Consider the following 17167-nt stretch of genomic DNA (forward strand, 5'->3'; position numbering starts at 1 on the left):
TCCTGAATGTGTTGTAGATGAGGAGAGGATCTTGAACAGTTCCTTGAATCTCAGTTGGCCATTTAACAAGCAGAGGCAAAGCTAGCAGTGCTCCCTGTACCTTGTACACATCTGCACACCTAAACTCAGTGCAAGTAAAATGCTTCCCTTGCCTCAGCTACAATTCCCAAGTGGAAAATAGTATTTTTCTTTATACATTTAACCTGCTAACTAATTCATAAATGTGTGGGAGATGGGGAGGGGAGTTACTGCAGCTGAAATTTGTGTTGTAGTACCATAGTGAAGCCAGGAGGGAAAGTCTGGGAGGAGCACGAAAGCCTTGACTTGTCGAAATTGGTTGAAGCTTTCCCATTAACTTTAACATAGCAGGCTGCCACTGAGGATGGGGTCTCAATGAGAAGATACATGCTTTATATTGTGAGGGCTTGTCAACATTTACCTACACATTTCAGAATTATTCATGTTCTATTCTGTAAATTGCTCATGCTTTACCTGCAAGTTTAATTGTAAGTAGCCTTGAGTAATGGTTACAGGTCATTGTAGTTGAGGTCAGCATTGGTACCTGTTAATCTGCAGAGACACTGAAGTTTATGGTCACTGTCTGTGATGACCAAAAAAACCACCATGACATTCCAGGTCTGTCTTGCAGCTACAGATTTGGCATCCATTGCAATACATTCATTATTCTCACTCAACAATATATGTGTTGAGTGGACACATAGCACAGCCTTATCGAGTAACTCAGCAATTCCTGCTGGAGCTCTGTGGCTGCTTGGCTCCTCTAGTGTGGGGTGTTCTCCATCAGCATTTCGGCCTGCATCTGTCAAAGCATGTTTGTACATTCAGACACTTAACATGCCATAGTAGTGCTGCAGAAAGGAAAGGTCAAAACTGTTTTAAGTCACTAAGGTTAGTGGCACAGATGTTTAGTGTGAGGATTCAACCCCTTTTTTTCACTGAAACTGTTTCAAAAAATTGTTCATAGCAGCATTGCAGCTAGGGGCTTTGTGATTAGTGACAGCTGTCAAAATTTTAAAAAGAGTTTTTGGAAAGTAGCAGTATATGAATTTCTGGAAGGTTGAACTAGAAGTTCTCGACAAGTTGACTCAGTTTTCTAGGCCTTGTTAAGAATTATATCTCCTCTAGCTCAAATTTAGCTATTGAAGAATTGTATGTAACATATTATCCTCACCAAAGTGGTCACTGTACTCTTCAGAGAGAACTGGCCAGTACCAAGGATAACTCTTCACACCTGCTTTCACTACTTAGGACTGCCTCCAAGTGTGTTCATCTCTCTCTGATGCCTGAAGCAAGATGCTCAGGTTGGAGAAGGCAACCTCTTAGTGTTTATTGTGTAGAAATATAAATCCTATGCCTGATGGATGTTGGAAGTTGGTAGGTTGATAAATTTAGGTGTATCCGAGAGAGTAACTGCTCTGTTCATTGGTAGTAACTGAACATAAATTGGCCTATACATTGGAGAGGTTTTGGATAGTTAGGTTTTTAAAAACCATCACTTGTGTATATGAAAGTGCTCAGCAAGCAATTCACAGTATCCCAGAATGGGGTATCCAAAATAAATGGTTCATTTGCACTCTAAAGGTGCTTATTTCTTCTCCCCATTTGTCTGTAAAGGGTGCCTACAGCAATGGTGTCAGGCTTAGACAGGAGATTTGAAATCACACAGTCTTAAAAGTTTCTAGGAAATACAGAGGCATGCAGGATGCATCCTGCACTGCATGAGCAAAACCAAAACGTTGGCTGCTAATGCAATGCACCCAACAGTATCTGTGGTTCTCAGTGCTGAGCATGGGAATAACAGAGACTCAACTTAAAGCTTGCAGTCAAAAAATAGCTCTTGTTAATAATTCAGCATTGTTTTAGCTTGCTGTGTATATAAGTGTTGGTTCTTAGTGTCTTCTTTTACTTCTGGTATTTCAAGTCTGGTTCAATGTTTTGCTCTATTTTGATTTTTGCATTTCTTTGTAGCTGCCATTACTGTAAGTTTTGGAGGCAGTTAGCAATGCACCAAACCCAGTTATAATACAGGTACTGTACTCAGAAGCTGTGTTCCTAAATTTCATGGAATGTTTTAAAAACATTTTGCATTGGCTTCTCATCTGTTATCTCCACCTGAGAGCATCTAATTTGTAAACCAAAGAGGTGATGGAGAGTTGATATTGCTGCTTCCTAGGCAAGTTCCTTAGTAACAGAAATCCCCACATAAGCCAGCAGCCTTTCTCCTGAGCAATTGAATCTTTCTAATAAAAAGAGTAATACCTCTTCATACATATATAAGTCAAAGTAATAATTAACATCAGCTCTTAAAGAAAAAATCCATTAAACTGAATTGTTTAATCAAATAATTAGTGAGGAATTAAAGCATCACCACAACATAATTTTAAAATAAAAATATCTTAAATATTTTTCTTGAGGCAAATCTATATATTATATACATTTGAAGTTGATCTAGTAAAGAATATTAGTGGAGTTCATGGGATGTACTCATTGCAGAGACAATAATTCTGCATGCAAAAAAGGTGTGTTGCTGTTGGAATGCTAACTTTTAAATTCATATTTTGTATGAATTTCATAAACCACGTAAAAATGTCGGAAAATTTGTGCGGTGACTGTGTGAAAAATATTTTAAATTACTACATATTCTCTTTGTGTATACAGCCAAGAGTGATTCTCTATTTCAAAATATGTAATTGAATAGAACTATTAACTTGCAATGTTTATTATGTTCTCCAGCCTCACTTCAGAAATTTTAGCCACCCTAGAGCTAAAATTACACATCTATTACTAATTTATAAACAGTGTTATATTATGCTGTACCTTATTATTTCAGGTCATGGCTAAAATTTCAGTTAGTGTTCTCTCTGGAGCTTTGGTTAGAAAATTCCCAAATTTAGACTAGAAGCTCATGAGGGTGTTGGAAAGTTTGAGGGTAAAAAAAAAATATGAATGGTGGCAGTTGGGAAGAGGGGAGTAGTAAAGCTTTATTTAGGTATTTATGAAACATCATTTCACACGTCTAGAAAGACAAGTATTACATTTCAGTGGTCCTTCAGAAACAAGCTAAAAGGATTTGAAAGTCTTTGAGCTCTAGGGGTTCATGAGAGACCTGAACTCTATATGAAAGCATAAATGATGCTTTCAGAATAACGAGTTTTGACCTTCAGTTCCAAAAACTTGTTACCCTTAATGGAAGGGGCACAACATACAACTTGGAACTTTTATTGTGGAATTTGAATATGCAAAGATGCATTTATAAGACTGTCTTCTTTACAGCTCTTTGAATTCAAATTATTTGGTTTTATAGGACATTGAGGAAACTAGAAAAAACTGTTAAGATGTGAATAACATAAAATGGCATAAAACTGAAATTCCATGCTTATGCTCTAATATTTTTTCCTCCAATGTTGTTGCATTAAACTCTCCATCTCACAGTGCTACTTTGGCATTACAGTGTACCTCTGTCTGTCCTATCTAAATTTTCTTCCTCATTTGGTTCCTCTCCTAATTCTTTGCTTCCAGCAGATAAAAAAAGCCATTTTCCAACACTGGTATTTTGCCCATGATTTAGATTTCCAGTCTGCATTGTCAGAGAAGAAGTTGTGTATATATACTTGGAAGAGAATAAGAATCACCTCCTCATCTAAAATAAAAATGTCCCACATTACCTCCTTCAGGATACTTTCTTTGATTTTTAACTTTGCTTGTATTTTGTCTTGCTTGTATTCAATTTGTGAATTAATGAGAAATTAAAATACTTTTGTTGCAAAATAATTTCTTAAATGGCAGAAATATTGAGCAAGATTAAGACGTTTTAATCTTTCTCCTGTCTGTAAGAGTAAATAAATAGACCTGTCACTAGAGATCTAAAGCCAATGACACAGGAGACAGGAAAGAGTATGTTACATTATAGATCATGGATGAACTGGAGCTCCAAAGAGTTTCTACACTTTATGAGCTATAGAGATGGAGATTGAAGTGAGATAGTCAGAACCACAGAGATTTTTAGAAATGACAGACCAGATATTTTATTTTAATTCGTTTTTAGTCCAATTGAAAAATTGGCATGCCATGAAATAAAGGTTCACATATGTCTAGTGGTTATTCCAAGGAACAGATTCAGGATGGGAAAAGTTCTGTGGAGCAGAAGCTCTCATTCCTGCACAGCTGCACAGACACAGTGGGACTGGAACTAGGACTGCCAGGAGAGACATGAAGGCAATGAACCTCTGCAGAGGGATTTGGTCCTGGATCCTTCAGGATTGAATTCACTGTGCTGCATCCTGCTCCTGTTACCTTACAGTCTCAAGAATGCTGTTTAGCAACATTAGTTGCTATGTTTGAATAAGCACCTGGGCTTTTTTTAATGGCATGATGAGAATATCACTCCAGAATAACCCTTTTCTTACACCCAGTAGGGCTTGCTTGCAAGAATAGTCTCCTGATTACTTCAGCAATAGAACCAAGAGCAATAGTAACATCTAGGTTCTATACCTCAATGTGCAATACAGGATCATGTCTTTTTTCCTTATGAGTTTAGTTTGAGTATAAATCATAATGATTGTTTTGATTTTCATTACTTTCCATAAGTATTGCTGGCAAAGATAAATGTTTTGCTTGGGTTATGCATTGAAATCTGTGATATTTAAGAGCAGTATTGATCTATAAATATCCTAAATGCATAAGCATATTGATTAAGCAATTCTTTATTCCTGTGTCTGCATAAATTAACTTTAAGCAGCATGGTTAATGCATTTCCAGAGAATGTCAGACTTTACTTTGGGTTCATTTACAAAGATTTAAAAGTTAAAGGCAGTGTGTGTCAGAAATTTTGCTGCATGCATTTAGGTATGCTAAATGCATAGGATCAGAGTATGTCTGATTGTTTTCTTTCTTACTTTTTTAAATTGTATTTTCTGTGGCTTTGTTTTTCTTTTCCGTGCTCTGCAGAATGGGTTGCTTGTGTGAAGTCCAATTTCCTGGTTTTGTGCTACCTGCATGATGTGAAGAATATCCTGCAGCTTCATGACCTAGCCACTGGTGCACATCTCAAGACTTTTCCCCTAGAAGTTGGTAGTATTGTGGGATATAGTGGCCAAAAGAAGGACACTGAAATATTCTACCAGTTTACTTCCTTTTTATCTCCAGGTAAGATTTTTTTGTCTCATGTTATTGTTCCTTTCCCCGAGAACAGTGTCTTTCTCATTTTTTTGTAGTTTCCACCCATATTAGCCATGACTGTGCACATAAAAATGTATCAGTCTTTGATTCATCAAGCCTAAATAATATGCCTGCTAATATTTGAGACACCTTCATTAAGACTAAAGACTGATGTGTACTGGAGATAAAATTGTAGCATTCTCACAGTTCTTGCTTCATACACCAAGACAGAAGGTGAATACCTCAGTAAAAGATAAATGTTAATGTGTTTAATGTGATTTTTAATCACAATTTTAACGGACATTAATAAAAGTCACAGAAATTGTTTCTGATAGTTTTATGATTCATTTATGCATAGCCTTATTTGAGCATCCTTACTATCTGTCCTTACAGTATTTGGTGTTGTTGGATTGCTGTAGGAATCATCTTTGTACAGTCCTGCAAAGCTGGAGCTATCAAAGCATTACATAATACAGGTGTGGCAAAACAGTAAATATTCTAGGATTTTGCATAGGAAGGGAGTTTCTACACAATTGTCAATCTAGTACATGACAAGAAAATATATTTACTGTTCACTCTTTTTTTTCTTTCTTTATGGCCCAAACAATCAATACCTAGTACAAGATGGGATTCAAATATGAAAGGGCAGATAGGTTTCAGCATCTTTATCTCCTTCCAAGGTTTTGTATCATAAATGTGCTTATAGCATCTGACCTATGTTTTTGCTTGTTTCAGTTAGAGCACAGCAGCATTACATTGCAAAATGGCTGTAAAATACTTCAGATAAGTTTGCTGGTTTTGCTAGAAAGGATTATGTCAAATTATCAAAATTAGGTTTCGATTGTAGCAGATAAGAAGTGTATGAATTGCCTATTGTCTTACTGTTTACATAAACAGAAATATGATCTATTTTCAGTTCCTCTTTTAAACAACATGCAGATTGTTGCAGCCATTGCAGCTGGAGAGTAGCTTGTGGACACTCTTGCATTTATCTCTAACTTTGTCCAGCTTGATGGTTCATAGTTGAGTTGCCCAAATTGTGGGCCAGAAGTTGCCAGTTTTCCAGGCCTGCACCACTCGTCTCAGTTGGTCCAGTAGAGTCTCTGCAGCTGCTAAAAACTTATAGGGGAAGAGCCCAGACCTGTTTTAGCCTGTGGCTTTCCAGCTGGCCACCAATAGCTGCTCTCACTGCCTGCTGGTTGCTTAGGCAGATTATTTTTCTCCTTTTCATTGATTTCCTTAGCATCTACAAAGAATTCACTATAGCATAGCTCTCTTAACTGGGGCAGGGTGACCTGGAATCTGGAAGAAAAAGGGGAGGTGAGAAATGTGGGTAGACGTATGAGGGTAAGGAAAGAATGAGAAAAGCAGATCAGAGAGGTAATTTTTAGGTAGGTTTATTTTAGTTTGTGTGCAACCTCTCTTCACCTCATCAGTGGAATAATCATACAAAAGGTATGGGGCTGATCCTTGGTTAACCTAAATATTCCTACTTTACTATCAATATAATTTGCACCTGTATTAGGTTGGACTATTCTTTTTTTTTCAAATGAGAAACAAATTAACATACTCTTGTTTAATACCTACAACAAAAGTAATAATAACCATACATATGAAATAATGAGTAAAGGAGTTCTAAACCCATATATGCTCACACCATAAAATAATTTCTGTTATTCCCTGAAAAATTTGGCTATCCCTGCTGTCCAGTCTGGTCTGATGCTTAGGTGACCACTGGCATTTTACATTTATTTAGTACCCAGCAAAATAGTTAAAAATACTATAATGGTTTTTTTATATTAACTGCTGTGACACTAAAAATACAACAGAACAAGAGATGCAGTAGCAGGGGTTGAATTGCATGTTAGTGTAACATTAGGTTGATTTGCTCTGGAAATGCAGTCTGTGACTGCTTATTCTTCATCATGTGGTTTGCAAAGATGTGGGAATTCTGCCTGCTCTGTGTGCAGTGTTTGCCAGTACATTGTCCAGCTTGGGCAGCTGCCTGTGTGTCAAACAGCTGCTCTGCTGTTGCTGCCTGGAGGGCACTTCCACATGATTTTCTGGATCCTGATCTTTAAGGGAAATGCTGCCTTAATGCTGGTTTGGACCTATCAACCTGATTAGGTTTGCTATGTCATTTTGTGATAAATAAAAAAAAATCCCAGCAAACTAGGGTAGTCCTACTTTAGTCCCCTGGTAATTCACTGTTATAGGAAAAGGCTTTATCAATTGCTAGAAATGTTTGTTTACATCTGCATTTGTTTACCAATATCTATCTTCCTGATTTTCCAGTCTATCAGACTAATTTAAGGAGGCAATTCCTTGGTATCAAACAAGTTTCCTCATTATTTTATGCTTTAGTCTGTATGAATTTTATAGTTAAAATCTCTGTAGTAATTACTTCTATTTCCTGAATGTATCTATAATACACACAATACAGGATTTCAATCAGGATTTCAATCAAGTCCTGTCCACCTTGGTTGATTTTATTGCATTGAGGATCCCAGTACAGTGCTTACTGCCACACATTTTAGTCTTATTTTCCCTCATATATGTTCCAAATTTTGCAGGGACCAGCTTGTTGTAAAGGAGAAAAACAAAGAATAATTAACACTCAAGTTAGTTTATGTATCACATGTATCTGTAGTACAGGCATGAATATTAGGATTTTTTAGTATGTTAACCAGTGTGCAAACATGATGGTCATGTTGTATGACACATACTCAAATGTTACGAGGGTTGAATGACAGGAAATCTGTTTTATAGTTTAAATGCAAAATTATTCTTGGTTAATTACACATCTGTGTAGTGTCTAGATAGCTGCATTCCCTGTGATTTGGCCTCTGCTGCAACCTAGAAGTTCTATACTATTTATAGACAAGTTTTCTCCTGGGCACAATCCTTTGGAAATCATACATACAACTCAAGTGAAGTTTTCTTCAAACTTGCAGAATCAAGATGTAAGAAAAGCTACTCAAGACCAGATTTTGTTCAGTTCCATAGGTAACCTGTGCTAGTCTGCCACAATTTCAAGTGGATGTTTAGCTCTTTCTGTTATCTGGGCCATTTCAAATTAAAATTTGAATTTTAATTTCAAATATTTTACCATAAGGAGAAAATCGTTGACCTGAGTGAAATTCTTGATATATTTTAAATTTGATTTTACATTTCTTTCTTCTAACATTATTGTTCTTAATAAGTCCTTTCTAACTTGATGTGAATGGTTTTTTCCCCTATTTTACTTAAGCCCCCCCAGCTTTGTGTGAGTGGTGAGAATTACTCTTTCTGCACAGAAAGCCTTTGCACCCTCCCTAGATGAAATGCATATATGTAAGTGTTAAATTCTATAATAAATGAAAAAATGTGTCCAAAACTACTGATTTTCACGCTGCTGAGTTACCTTTCCCTTTCATGACTCCATCACAGTGCCTAAACTGGCATCTTTTTAATGATGGATGTATACTGAACTGACAAGTTTGCATTGTATTCTGTATTTTAGGTATTATATATCACTGTGATCTCACCAAAGAGGAACTGGAGCCAAGAGTTTTCCGAGAAGTGACTGTTAAAGGATTTGATCCTTCAGTTTACCAGACAATTCAGGTAATAAGCATGAACTCTGCTGTCTTGCTCTAATCACCTATGCAAGAGCTCAAGACAACTGGACTTAGCTATTGGAGAGGAGGCTTCCTTTAGAGCTATGCTTTGGTTTTGAACTGGATACCACTGTAGATGCTCTAAAGGCTCAGACAAGTATCTCAGTGTGGTAGCGTGGAGACTCCTTTGGGGGTGCCTATTACACATAATAAAGGTGTATAAGAATTAGCTAAATTTAAGGTTTATAAAGTTAAGAGAAATTACTTCAGTGGAAAACAGTGTTAGCTACAGATTATATGGAACAGGTTCAGGAGAATACAGGGTTCTTCATAGACAACTGTTTGACCTCATAACAAGTATTGTTACTAAAAAGATTATACAAAATACATATTTTAAGTAGTAAATAATCTTTTTACTAAACACAGCTTTGGTAAGACCCTGATAAAGTACTATGCCCTGGTCAGGACTTTTAAGACAGGTGTGGAACTTGTAGAGAGAGTTCATGGAAATTCGTTGAAATCATAGAATTATTTAGGTTGAAAAGGACCTTTTAAGAGCAAATCCAACCATAAACCTAATATTGCCAAGTCCATCATTAAATGTGTCACTAAGTGCCCATCTGTTTGTCTTTTAAAAACATCCAGGGATAGTGACTCAACTGAAATCATTAGGGGTCTAGAAAAACAGTCATTATATTGGGATGCTTAGCATATTTAAGACCTGCAATTTATAGAATAAATATAGGAGGGTGGATTCATTTTTTTATATGTAGGATGCTTCCATCTTTTGACTAAGAGTAAGAATGGAATAGAGGCTTTTTCTTTCTATAGACAAAGGCATAACAAAGTCTCTTGCCAAAAGTGGAACTTAAATAAGCTTAGCCTGCAAAAAGGTGAAATTGTGTAGAAGGTAAGCAACATAATGCCATGTGACAGCATGGCTTGGAGTCTTTGAAAATAGATTAGATACTTCTTTTAATATGTTATTTTTAATTTTGACACATGCCAAGGCACATTTTCTAAAAGCGTAAAGGCAGTAGTATGTGTACATGAGGTGGTTGTAAACAGCCCCATCTGTTTGTCTCTGCATCTCCAGACAGAAATAAGAGTGTGGTAGAGAACAATTTGCTGAAATGTTCTCACAGAGAATGCATTTTTGCTGCTTCACTCAAATTCATTAAGGGTCTTCCTCAGGATAACTTTAGGGCAGAGTGAGCTGGATCAGAAAAAGAAAACTGCATTCTCTTAGGAAAGAACTTGGTACAATTGTGATGCTGCCATCCAACCCAGAAGGATAATAATGAAACACGGATACCCATGTAATTAAAAAGGGTATAGAAGAGGTTGCTGTAAATTAGAAATAAGGTATTCTTCTAGTAAATCAAATTTTATATAATAAATGTCTGGAAAAATAAAATCTCATTTTACACTTAAATCAATAGCATGCTAAATTAAGGTAAAGTAGAACAGTACTACAAATCATTTCAAGGAGGAAGCATGCTGTTGGTATGCCCTTGGAAACCTTCACTTTGTAAAGCACTGGCAGAGATTCACTGCTAGGCTGTAATGTGGTGGAAGTCAGTATTTCTGTTTCTGGATTTCTTCTTCCTTGGCTTCTGCTCAGTTCCAGCTCTAGGGAGATGAGACCTGTGTAGTTACACTGGGATCAGTGCTTCTGAAGAGCACTCTTGGCTCACCAGTCATCCAGTTTTGCCTTATACCAACAAATGATCTCAATTTGGCAACCTCTTGGAAATTAGTTTTTGATATGTTTCATTCAGATCCATGGAGAAATCTCAGCTGAGCTGTGAAAAAGGCTGTTTGTCAAGGCCAGGGCTGGGACTGCCTGCTCAAGTTTGTAGTAACTGAGCCTGTCAGTGCTGCACAGGTCAGATGGACTCCAGTCTTTGTTTCCATTTGTGTGGTCCCACTTAGAGCCTTGATGGTGCTTCTGCTTGGAGGAGGGAACGGGGATGGAAGGGTATCAAAGCAGGGAATAAAAGGCTGTCAACCTAAATGAATACATAGCCATTTCAAAACACAGACAACATTGCAGGGAACTGTGAAAAAAATCTAAAATAAGAATGCAAGAAATATACTAAAGTAGGCAAACCCTGATTATTATAGGAGAATAAACAATGCTTCAGAATCTATTAATTAATTTTAGTTTCCATCAGAATTGTGAAGTAGTAGAGGATAATGTTGCTGACTGTGCTAATCCATGTCCTTAATGAAGGGCAGGTCTCCTGCCAAGGTTCTTTCTTTATTCTCATATACCTGAAGAAATACCTACTAATACCAGCAATCTTCCCAGCTTTGCTGTGTAGCATGTATGAAACTGTAATGAGTTCTTCTTCAAAAGTCTTTGAATATAACAGGGTCAAGATTTGAGCTAAAATGTAAGGTGTCATGTGTATATGAAACCTGAATTAATGGCAATTGGAGAATTGCCACAGTGCCTGTTTTTTGGTCTTTCAAATCCAATTTACAGTATTTGGTATATGTTGCAAAGTGCAAGGGTAGACTAGTAATAAAGTTTACTACACTAAGAAAATTTGTAGTAGAGCTTCTGCTTTTTTTGTACCTAGGGCTAAGATCTTATCCTTTTACAGCCCAAACTAAGAGCAAATTAACCAACTTGCACTAAAGGGAGAGCTGTTTCAACACACCTGACTTCTGCACCAGGGTGGGAGCATGTTTGTAAGTTATTGTCTCCATGTGACACCCTGCAAGTACAGTCTAGTTTATTGTGCTGTAGCTTGTATTTATGTCCTTACCTTGAAAGACTCTGTGACCTTCATGACAAAGTCAAACAGTTTAAAATGCTTGCCACACATCAAACATTTATCCTCACTGCTTTTGTTAAATGACACATTAGGTTGTATTAATTACTTTTCCTCTGCCAAGCACTTCTTAAATTTGTTTTTTCTTCCCTGTGTACTTCCATCTATCACAATGACAGACTTTTTCAGGAAATAGCCTGGGATGGGCTTTACAGAAGGAAAAAACATTTTTATAGGAGCTTAAAAACAGCACTTGCCCTAAGATGTTTACTGTGTTAATAACTCAACTGTTGCTTTAAATAAAAGCATTTTATTTAAATAAAAGTATTTTATCTCTGTATAGTTGCCAACTATGTTCTTATATGCCTCTCCATGTTAGCACCTCACAGTGACACTTAATCATGGATAAACAGTCTTCTGGTGTGGCTCACAGCACACCTACTTTTAGGCTGATGTGTAGGCTTTTAAGTGTTAAAATTGCAGCAATAAAAATGTTGATTGGCTCCTTTTACCATTCTTTGAATACCCTCCAATACTTAAAATACTTTGAGATGAGCCAAAAATAGATGTTGCTATTGACAGATGCACTTTGGATTAGCTCTTGCAAAAGGTGAAATTCATAATACAGCTTGGTTTTACAACTTAGTTTGATTAAAAAAGCAGCTGTGGTTTAGATATTGCAGCCCAGATGCAAGAAGCACAGGTCTTAAAAATACATTTCTGTTTGTGCTGGAAGGAATTTCCACCTTTCTTTTGCAAAAATTACTTTTCCAGATGAAGTAATTTTCATGAGAACTACATTCTTTTCTTGCTCACTTTCACTCCCATCACCAAGCCATTGCAGTACTGATTTCAAGTTATGAGGCATTGATAGGGAATATTTGTCTACAGTCATTCTCATTCCAAGTGGAACTTTACACCATACAGTTTGGCACAGTGATTAATCTCTGCTTCAGGAAAATACAACACTCAGAGAAGATGAGTCAGGCTTGAGACTGACTGGCAGAGAAACTTGTGCACAGCACCTGCCCATGCTATTCCTGGATCTTGCTGTTGCTGGTGGTATCATTCCATGAGCATTAGATTCCCTCATTAATATAAAAATAACAGAGGAAAGCAGTGTCCTGAAAACTGTAGTAAGCTCAACCTGCTAAGCAATGCATGAGCTGATACTATAATTATCTCTGTTTTTTTCAGTGTGGTTATAGAGATTGTCTTAACATAGTTTTTTCCCCCTTACCCACATATATGTCATAGAATCAAAGAATGGTTTGTGTTGAAAAGGATTTCAGAGATCATCTAGTTCCAGCCCCACTGCCATGGGCAGAGACATTTCTGCTAGACCAGGTTGCTCAAAGTCCCATCCATCCTGGCCCCAAGGATCATGCATCCACATCTGCCCTGGACAACCTTTTCCATTGTCTCACCACCCTCACACTAAAGGATTTATTCATAATTTCTCATCTACACTTTCCCTCCTGCAGTTTAAGCCCATTTCCTTTCTTCTATTGCAATATGCCCTTGTAAAAAGTTCCTCTCCAGTTCTTTTATAGGTCTCTCTTAGGTACTGGAAAGCCACAATTAGGCTACCCCAGAGCCTTCTCCTGAGCAACCCCAACTTTCTCAGCCTGTCCTCATAGGAGGGGTGCTCCAGCCCTCTGATCATCTTTGTGTGTCCCCTCTGGCCTTCTCTGACATGGCAGTGTCCCTGTGCTGGGCACCCCAGAGCTGGATGCAGTGCTCCAGGTCGGGCCTCCCCAGAGGGGTGACCTGCTGGCCACGCTTCTTTGGATGCAGCCCTGGACACAATTGGCTTTCTGAGCTGTGAGTGCACATTGCCTGGGACACATGGAGTGTCTGGCCAGCCAACACCCCAAGCATTTCTCCTCAGGGCTGCTCTCAGTCCACTTCTACCGAGCCTGTATTTGTGCTTGGGATTGTGTCAGTCCAAGTGCAGGAATTTGCACTTGGCCTTGTTGAACTTCAGGGGGTTCACACAGTCCCATCTCCCAAGCCTGCCAAGGTCCCTCTAGTTAACATCCCTTCCTTCCAGCATGTCCACAGCTTGGTGCCAGCAAACTTGCTGAGGATACTCTCAATCTGCTGTTCATTTTGCTGACAAAGGTGTTAGGCAGCACCAGCCCAAATGCCAACCCCACTGACCATAACCCAAGTGTGGCTTTCTATATAAATAGATCATTGTAAGTTATAAGATCATTTAAATTTATCTGCTGAGACAAAGCACTCTCATACCAGAGAACTGAAGGCATGTACTTGCAACTGATTCTGAGCAGAGACAAATAAGTTTCCCCTTTTCTACAGAGGAATAAGTAATTTTGGCAGAATTTTCATCCCTCTCCTAAGAATCCATCACAACCAAAAAGGGGTTGATTTTTGAAGAGTTGGACTTTCTTTTTTCTCACACTATTTGGGGTTAGAATCCTGCCTTGATCTCATGGGATGGGAGGATAGAATTAATGCTTGGGGAAAACAAGTTGCTTATTGTTGTTTGTTTCTATTTATTCCTTTTATTTCCTTGAGGTTTTGTATTGCAGTAAGGAAGAAAATGAGTTCAAGAAGCTTTGGACAATACTTTCAGGCACGTGGTGTGACTCTTGGGGATTGTCCTCTGCAGGGCTAGGAGCTGGACTCGATGCTTGTGGGTCCCTTCCAACTGAGCATATTCTGTGATTCTGTGAAATATTGCTGGGAAGAAGGAATGTGACAAACACCACAGTTTTAGTGCTTGCCACAGTATGGCAGACACCTGCTCTCTTGCAGAGGGGCAATAAGCTTTGAGCCACTTCTTTAGAGCTCCCAGGAAGGAGATAGAAGGCTTTGGCTCTGATCTCACTTAGTGCTTTGGCACCAAGGCACCAGTCTCACTCTGGAGGACATCAACAAAATCACAGTGACAACTGTGACAGCATTGGCAAGCTGCCTGTGGAATATAGTGGAATATAGTGGAATATAGTGGAATATAATATCTTAGAGCCTTGGCATGTGATTGTTACAAACACCACTTTAGTCTGCCATTACGTCTTCTAATTGGAGGTCAGTGAAGAAACACTGAAACACTGAAAATGTAGTGCTCTAGTTTAAAGGCCATTGTAGTTCTTGAAAGCCAAGAGATTGTATATTAAATATGTCAAATATTTGCAGCCACATTACACTCCTTTTTAAGGAAGGAAATTGTCAGAATTTAGGACTTTACATCTAGATAGAGTATCAAGATATGATTTTATGATGACCTTAAATGCTCTCGAGCTTTGAAATCCATATGCTGGAGTAGCAGAATAGCAGTTGGCTCTACATCCATTATAATTTAAGTACCTCCATCAAATGTAGTTCAGATATTCCTCAAGTATCTAGAGTAGGAACCACATCTCTCTATTCCAAATGAGAGGATGAAGTGATAGACTTTGCATTGCTTTCTTCACCAATCCAGTTCAAATCCTATTTTAAAGTCCTAATGTGTGGATTTGTTCTGTCCCTTGTTATATACCCTGGGAATTGATGCATAGTTAGGAAGCTGGGAGCTTTTGTTCAGCAGAATGCAGAACAATGGAAATGTGGTTTGGGATGCAGGCAAGTGAAAAACTTCTCTTAGGAAAAATTAGTACACTACTAACTACACAATGTGAAAATAATACTAAAATATTTTTTTTTAAATACTCTCTGTGTTCATTTGTATTGTCATATAGGCTTTGAGATTCAATAGTTCCAAGCTTTTAATTGTAAATTGTTTATTTTTCTGTTGAGTGTGTAGGGAGCTGGAGAGCTTCTTAAAATGGAAGTGTCTGTAGAACCATCATGCTCTAGACTTTATAAAAATGTTCATTTGTTTCAAGCATGCAAGAGAAGTGATTGCTTAGTAGTTGAACTAAAGCTCCTTATGAAAGACTATTCCTGCACCTTACTCAGTAGAACATTTGTTTGAACTTGCAGTGGTTTGTTTTCCACTTTTCTAGTGAAGGGAGATGTTAGTTGGCTTACTTAATCCCAAGCTGCATTCCACACTCTCTCAGAATTCCCCAAAACATGAGGTGAAATAGCACAGACTGACAGACCTGTAAGCATTAAACATAGTGTTTATGGTGAATTGAATTTCTCTTTGCACCCAGGAGTTTTAAACAAGAACTTAAGGAATTGTTGTGGAGCTTAAAGGATTGCCTCACATGTCTCAAATGATTGCATTGTTGATTGTAAATAAAAAATAGTTTTGATTTTTACAGTAAATAAGAAAATAGCTTTTGCCATCAAAAAGATTTAAAAAGTCATTCACTCTGACACCTTAAATAAACACATGTGTTGAGGTCTTCAGGAACCTCAGTAGGTAGATTCTTTGCTGATACAGAGATATTAAAGTGATAATGTTGTAGTAAAAATACTTGGGGTTTGTCTTCCTTCTAAAAAGTCACTGAAGAATTTCTTCCCTTCTGTTTTTCCTGGAACTTTCATATTCACTTCTCTGATTGAACTCACCTCCACTAATTAAGCATGAACACATTGCTATTTTAATTAACTCTCTTACTCACAGGGTAAGTAAGAATTCTGTTTAATGTTCCTCAGTGGGAATCTACTTCCAGCTTTTCTTCTCCCATTTGTATAGGCTTATCAGTGTTATTTCTCAAAGGTAGTGAATATTATTAACTTCATTCTACAGGAACAGGAGCATTCAGGATGAAATTTGTCCATGGCTTCACATTGATGAGGTGTTGCTCTCGGGATATGGTTTGCTGTTCTAATGGCAGTGGTTTGCTGATCCTCAGAGTTGAGTTTTCAGATGTGGATTGAAAACCTAATCAAGGTGGTTATTAAAATCTTGCACAAATAGTTCAGAGAACTTCAACATCAATAAAAAGCCCCCCTCTTGATATGTCTAATAGTAATAAAGGCTGACAGCACACAGTCTTGGTCATTACAGTGTTTGTGTGTCTTGTATAGTGCAGATTGAATGGCCAATACCATCCATGATAGAGGGTCAAACACAGAATAGTTCCACAGAAAAAAATGCTCTAAAGCCTCTTTATAGCTGTTTAATTCCTGCTTAAACCAAGTAGTCATAAAAATGGGAAATAGTCCTCTACTGAAAGAAAAAAGTGATAGCTGCCCCTTTTCTCACTAAGAAGATAAATGTCAAACTTTGGCATGCCAGCATTGTTCAGAATGAGAATGCTCCTCTGCAGAATGGGAATATTTCTATCCATCTGCCCACCCATCATTTTGCCTCATGGAGCCTGGCTGGTGGGGTGGGGTTTAATTGTGATGATAATGCTGTATTGAGGACAGATTGCTCTGGGACCACAATCATTAGTTTTATTCAGCTGGCAAAAGATCATTAGATGATTGCAGTTGCCAGTCATCACTGGCATAGGTCAGCATTTGAGTCACTGCCCTAGCAGGGAGGCACACTGGCTGCCTTTACTAGGCCTCCTGGAAAACCAGACTTTTCTGGTTGTATTTTTCAGTACTAGTAGTGTCATGTAAGTGCATTTAATAGTCATTAGGTTTCCTAGGAAGGGGATTTATTCTTAGTAGGAGTTACATACCCAGGTGTGTATCTGTCTGTGCCACAGGACAGTGTTTAAATTCAAACAAATTTCC

General features: G+C 37.8%; 1 protein-coding gene across 1 annotated transcript in view; it reads left to right on the plus strand.

Moving 5' to 3' along the window:
• Positions 1-17167, plus strand: part of PREP (prolyl endopeptidase) — an 87690-nt gene that overhangs the window by 41815 nt on the left and 28708 nt on the right. Inside the window, exons 9-10 of the mRNA XM_054629421.2 lie at positions 4969-5166; positions 8681-8784. Of these exons, the coding sequence (XP_054485396.2) occupies positions 4969-5166; positions 8681-8784 (302 nt within the window). The remainder of the gene's footprint in view (positions 1-4968; positions 5167-8680; positions 8785-17167) is intronic.

Source organism: Agelaius phoeniceus, chromosome 3 (genome assembly GCF_051311805.1).
Source record: "Agelaius phoeniceus isolate bAgePho1 chromosome 3, bAgePho1.hap1, whole genome shotgun sequence".
NCBI lineage: Eukaryota > Metazoa > Chordata > Aves > Passeriformes > Icteridae > Agelaius > Agelaius phoeniceus.